At 34.1% G+C, this 6,636-nt stretch overlaps 1 protein-coding gene across 1 annotated transcript in view; it reads left to right on the top strand.

Annotated features, from left to right (window-relative positions):
• The window catches only part of LOC109540358, a gene marked incomplete at its 3' end in the record, with an annotated part of 11,584 nt that overhangs the window by 2,494 nt on the left and 2,454 nt on the right, over positions 1–6,636 (top strand). The window contains 4 exon segments of the mRNA XM_019908711.2: positions 2,895–3,098; positions 3,153–3,308; positions 5,552–5,718; positions 5,777–5,914. Coding sequence (XP_019764270.2) covers positions 2,895–3,098; positions 3,153–3,308; positions 5,552–5,718; positions 5,777–5,914 — 665 coding nt within the window.

The raw sequence follows: 6,636 nt of genomic DNA, 5'->3' as shown, positions 1-6,636 counted from the left end.
AAACGTCCGTGCCGTATAGCGTGAATAACCCTGTATACAAACCAGGGTCCTTAACCGAAAATAAGACGATCTAAGCAAACTTACCTATATCCAATGTTGCTTCATTTTGCCGCTACAGAGTGCAAAAGTTCTCAAATTAATAYAGTTTTTACCAAATAATTTCTAAACGCCTATATCGATTTTAACTTATTTTGAAATCAACAGTTACTACATAAATTGATGTATTTTGACGTAAGCGTGATCTTTTTTTAATGCTCAAAAATATAAAAAATTACGCTTGATTCGATGATAATTGTTCATAATTTTGTTACCCGCTGTAGAAATATTTTTTTTGCTTCTAGCTGATTAATTTTATTAACCCACGCATGTGAAGATTTGCACTCGTGTAATCGTGTATCGTGTAATCACATAAATGCGTTAATAATATAATATACTACTTGTTACGTACAATATTGTTTCTTCTACAACTATAGCGATTATTATTTTAATGATTATTTGAGTAAAAACCATTAGTTATAAACTTGAATACAGAACACAGGTAATGAAAATTTGTCATTGTCATCAGAATCAGTGGCAAAGTTGTGCCTTAAAATTACACATTTTATAATGAGTTCAAGCGATGATCTGCCATCTGATATCGAGGACGGCTTTTAATGTTGTTTCGGATCTTGTGCGAGAGAAACCACGGAAGAAATACCAAAAAAGATATTCAACTTAACAAGCGACAAAGGATTATTACTATATTTTAACAAAGTAAGCCAAAGAGATAAACCCTCATCCTTTTGGTGCTCGCGGTGCCTGCACTAGTGCGGTAATAATGGAGGTTTTCGATATAACGGCAAAAAGTGTCGTTTTTCGAGCGACGACTGCGTTTGATACACGAGACGAAGTTGAGGGTGTCAATCCGTCAGGAGTTCGAAAACCCGATTTTCGCCTTCGTATCGAACAACATTTTTTATTCGAATGGAAAACATAACATGAATCATAAGTTAAAATAAATAAAAATAACCAAAATTAAAAGGCATCAACTTCACATTTTAAATTTGATGTTGTTTTAGGAATGCCTATATTTGACACAAAGTGAACTGTATTTTATTTATAGTTATAATGACGACCACTGGGTTTTTTTATGATATTCTACTTTGTGCCTTTCGATAATCGAGTCTCCATCAACAGCAACTTTTTTGTTTACAAACAACAACCGTTGCTACTGATATCTCGAACTTCAATTATTTTAATTCAACTCACAACTCCTTAACAGATGTCAATGCCATTTTTAAAATTGTCGGGTTTTAACATTTGTAATTTTTCAAAAGCGTACTTTTGTAAGCAAATAAATACACCTGAAGCAATGAGTGTTGAAAATGAAGTGCTGCTTTCACGGTATGGTGTTTGTATAAGATGAATATTTTGCATAAAATTTGCGCTATTTTAAAAAATCGGGTTTTTCTTGTGGCAACATCGGAGAGCGCAGAAAAATAGACCATTTGGAGGACTTTGAGACTGAACTTGTCACAAAGTTATAATTTAACAATTGTAAGTAAACTTTAAAGTATAATCAATAGTTCTCGATAAACCTACGCGATTCATTAAAAAAGCATATTGGTTACTTTTTAATGAAAATACTTTTAAAAATATAATACTAGTGACAGGTTCAATTTGTTACATTTACTTTTGCGTACATGTGCGGAAAGGTCCGTGCGAAAAAGCAAAACAAAGGAACAGTAAAGAAAAATGCTTCTTTATGATCATTGCTTCTGATCGAAAAATGGCACTTTTAGATTCATTCGAATAAAAACATCATTATGACATTTGAAAGAGTGCCAAATCATAGTCATTATATAACAGCTGTACTTAGAATTAGTCAAAAACCGATATAGGCGTTTAAAAATTCGAAAAAAAAACAGCTTAGAAAATTAGTGCATTTATTATTAATTTCCATGTTTCTTGCCAGAATAATATAGGTAAATCTTCAAATACTACATTCGGTTAATCAAAATAAATTGGATTCTCCACAGTAGGTATCCAATGCAAGGGTAGATTCGAAACACCCAAATCCACAAAATCTCGAATGGAAACAATTCAGGAATTCATTTCGAAACTAGACAAAAAAAATCTACCAATGGTCTAATGGCAGACCCCCTTTGGGAACACCCACTTTAAGCAAAAACCCGGCTTAGAGAAAGACGAAATTTAAACACATTAACAATAAACAAGGCCAAACCACAGAACTAACTTCTTTCAAACTACCCACCACTTACCTTTTCTTTTTCAGTGGATCAATTTTGGTTTTTCTCACTCATTAATCTCAGGCAAATAATCCCCTTCCTCGCCCAGGCTTACTCATAGGCCAGCACTAAAGACTAAAAGCCTTAACTGGGTAAGTCTAAAAAACGTTCAACACGCACCGGAGAGGGATATGGAAGGCCACTTCTTCTGTTACCTCATGGCACGAGATAAAAGTTTACATCCGTTGCTTTGACTGATACTGAAATCGATCGTGGTATTCTACTCAATTTTTTTTCCAAAACTCCAAAATCCATACCAAAATGCGTTTGGAATGTGTAGCTTATTTACTTCCGAGACGTGCTTACATATTGTTCTATTTGTTGCCTACGTTTCGTAGCTCTTATATTTGTTGCCCACACTAAAGTGGACGGTACCGATTTAAAAAATGGTAGCACTTTCTACACGTGTAATGGACAATATTTTCCGTTTACGTGACTGGGCGTATGGAGATATTCATAATTACTGTCACCATTAAGTGTTAACCTTACGGATTTAGCTATCTCGAAAGTTAAAAAGCCAAAAAAAAGCTAGGTAAAGAATAAAAATGTTTTTTCAAAATCAAATTCAAAAAAGTGTTGTAATTTTTTGTCCGTCGTTATTTCTAGTTCTACCGGCTCTGTACGGCCGATCCTGATATAAAGACCGGTAGATACTTCGATGAGCTCCTCAGCAGGACTGGCAATGCAGCGAAACTTAACTATGCTGCATCTTTTGAGCTCACTGGTGCAGCGCTCAAGAATGGTCTTTTTGCGTACGTATTCGCGGAACCGTCAATAGTGGAAACCGATGAGGGATTGGCAGAATTTGAGGTAAGCTACACGGTCAACAATCTTTTCCCCTCTTTCCATTACGACGTTTTGCAGTTAAACCTGCCCTCGGTCATTGTAAATGACATGTATGAGAGGATGTGGCAGCCTCATAGACTCTATAAAATCAAGTCACTGATACATAGTTGGATGTCGCCGAAAGGCCTATTTAAAAATGGCAAATTGGAAAAATTTGCAATTGACATTCTAAATGTAAGTTGGTTATCAGTAGGGGAGAGTATTGCATCTTAGGGCAAAGGGCACATATGATTTAGCTATTGCCCCAAGTAATTTTAGATTTGTCTATATGTCTATTGATTATAATCACACCAAAGAATGTAATCTTCGATTCGAAATAGTGTACTTGCTGATGTAAATCACAGGTATCTATCAATCAATAATTATTCAGGATAGAGACATCAAAATTGGCGTCATTCCTCTGGAGGTGATGTCTGGGGGTCTTTTGGGAGTACAGGAAAAATACAAAAATAAATTAATTGTTATTAAAAACTCCGATATTTGCAAAAAAACTAGATCAGAAGGATGGCAATAATGTTTTTCAAGGTAATCTGCTTAACTAACATTACGTAAATACCTGTGATTTCTTAATTATTAAAGATTGTGGTAACCAAAAGAATTTACAATTAAATAATTTGAGGCTAGGATAACGTTGTCACTTTGTCGTGAGTGTTGCCAACACTCACTTTGCTAGTGAAAGTTCTTACAGCTTCTGCTATATTACTGCGGCATTTCCCCACAACTAATTGTATATCCGCAAATTTGTGAAAGGAGTTTCAACGTAAGTCACACTTTGACAAATTATTGTTAGTATTGGCAAAGGCTATTTACTTGTAACTATATGTTAATAACAAAATCCTCATTGCCACTTTGAATTTTCTATAAAAAAAATGTAGAAAAGTAGTTTTTTAATCTAAAATTTTTCGTAATTTGAAGCAAAGATCGTAGAATCAAGAAATCAACACTTTTTTAATATCATATAATTCGTAAACTGCTTAAATTAGAAAAAAAGTTAAAATTGTCTTTGGTAGAACTTTTTGCGTTGAGTTCAATAAACTAGCACTCGTTGTCATAGTCAACTTGATTTACGTAATAAAAAATAAACTTGTTTTTTTAAATGGTAATCACAGTTGGCTGTGGGCCTTTTAAAATCCTTATTTTTTTTTAATTTAACAATATAACTGTTTGCATGTTTTCCTCCTTTTGTTGGCGTAAAACTTCAAAAGAAGATAAAAAATGTAGTAGGCTATGGAAACAAGAACTCTATTATCACACAAAGCTCATATGTATAGCCTCTTAAAAAAATTACTCCCATTTTAAATCATCCTGTATAGTAAAGATAAAAACGGTCAAACGGAGTTTTTCAAGTGGAATCGAATAGTAGAGTTAGTTTTTTTGCTATAAGTTATGATTTTTAGATACAAGCCAAATTTAGATTTTTTTATAAGGCACACCATAGATTTTTACATATTTTAATTGGCATTTAAATGTCCCGCCCAACAATACACAGGGTAATTTTTTTATCTTTAAAACCACTCTGTATGACACACAAGAGTTTGTTCAAAATTGAACACAAAAATGAACTTAATATAAATCCTATGTCTTGTTTTTTTAGTAGGCCATGGCACTGAAGCATAGTTAGCGATACCTTTTTGTCTAGTTACTGTCAACATTTCATTCTAACGCAGTTCCATTGATTTTTTAAGTTTCTTGAAAGAACAATTTGATACCCGTGAATTTTATGACTTATTTTCGTGTTTGGTTCAGAGTGAGGAAAGCGTTAATGCGGCCTCTAAGCTCTATTGAAACCGGTAGGTATGACAGTGTTAATGTTATGCTTATTACACGTGAAAACCTTGTTTTATATCTTCGTAGCTTGATATTTCTATTTCCAGATATTCGAACTTAGAAACTTGTTCCACTATTTCTTCGCTAATTGCGATTTTGCATCGTAAGGGTGCCCTTCCTACTACGACCGATTTGGTCTTAGATGTTGATATCTACATATTGTAGGTTGCTTTAGGGGTATGCACCAAGCGTGGTAGGCTATCTCTATTATCCGAGATCAGAATTGCGTCGTCCGCATAACAAAGAATTGTTCCTTCTATCTTCTATGACCAAGAAATTCCTTGTATGGAGACCAACCATCAACAATATAGACTGGAGTCGCACAGACTATTGATGATAATTGTTTTCCATCTGGGAAAATCAGTTCTGAAGAATTGCTTTTTGCAGATGTTTTATCTTTGTATCTAGATGTTGGGGTCCGCAGCTTTTATTGCTGTGTTTGTGAGTGTTTGAACGATTTCTTTCATTTTATTTGAGTTGTTGTTGGACAGCTTGTATAGAGATCTAATGCCAGTATGGGTGTCCTTATGGTATACCTGAATGTTCTAAAAAGTATCTATATCTACAGCATGTTTATTGTGGACTTCTAGCTTATAAAAAACGTCAACTCTTCCAAATTCAACCCAGAACATGCTTGGTTGGAAAAACATTTTATAGAACGATCAACTGGAGTCAGTAAACCCAGGTATAAAATTAACCCCAAGATGGAACACTACTTGCACGATCTCAATGAGCTGCTTGGCAAAACTGACCTAAAGTAAGCAAACAATACACACATTGCATTATTATAAGCTAAACAATACTTTCCTCCACAGTATTGTTGTAAACTACTTCAAGATCATGGTAATCATTCACGATTGCATTTACCTCCCAGGTCGAGAAGTCAATGGATGTGCGGACTTCCATGGAATGAAACCGTTCAACGAAACCTGTTATTCCATTGCTAGAAACAGGTAAGAATGATAAAGCGCAAAAGGTTTCATACAAATATTTTTTGTACTACTAACCAGAGAAGTCATTATTATTTATTCCATTTCCCTAGTGAGACGTTATATTTCTCTATCGACGTCAATAAAAATAATAAAAAAGTCCCTAGGTTAATAATGAAAGATGTTTAGGTTTTCCATTATTTTCAGTTTACCCACCTCTATAAGTTCAAGAGAGATTCCAGCCATTTTCAGTTCTAAAACCACTGTAACTTTACCATTTACTATTTTTTCTCATTTCCCAGGAGTTTTTCATTGATTTTTTATCTGTTTTCTGGAGACCGAAAAACTATATTGCGGCAGTTTGACAACTGAAGGTCAGACTATCAAACATAGTGGTCAGACTATCAAACATAGTGGCACTTTTTTACACACTTTTTACCACAAATTTACTGGAAATTCCGAATTTAATTAAATCAATTTAAAAATGTATCCGTGTTAGTAGTAAAAAGAATTCTTCAGGGTGCTTTACAATGGGCGTCATTCCTCTGGAGGTGTTGTCTGGCGTTATTCTAGGAGAACAGAAAAAATAGTAAAAACAAATTATTGTTATTAAAAACTGAGAAATATGCAAAAAACTATATCAGAAATACGGCAGCAATGTTTTTCAAGGTAATCTGCCTAATTAACATTGCGCAAATACCTGTTGCTTTGTAATTATTTAAAACTCCGGTAACCATGGAATTATA

The sequence above is a fragment of the Dendroctonus ponderosae genome, unplaced genomic scaffold (genome assembly GCF_020466585.1).
Source record: "Dendroctonus ponderosae isolate FM_Combo_2020 unplaced genomic scaffold, Dpon_F_20191213v2 Dpon_F_20191213_3, whole genome shotgun sequence".
Lineage (NCBI taxonomy): Eukaryota > Metazoa > Arthropoda > Insecta > Coleoptera > Curculionidae > Dendroctonus > Dendroctonus ponderosae.
The sequence above is the reverse complement of the archived record's forward strand: the minus strand, read 5'-3'. Positions and strand labels throughout refer to the sequence as shown.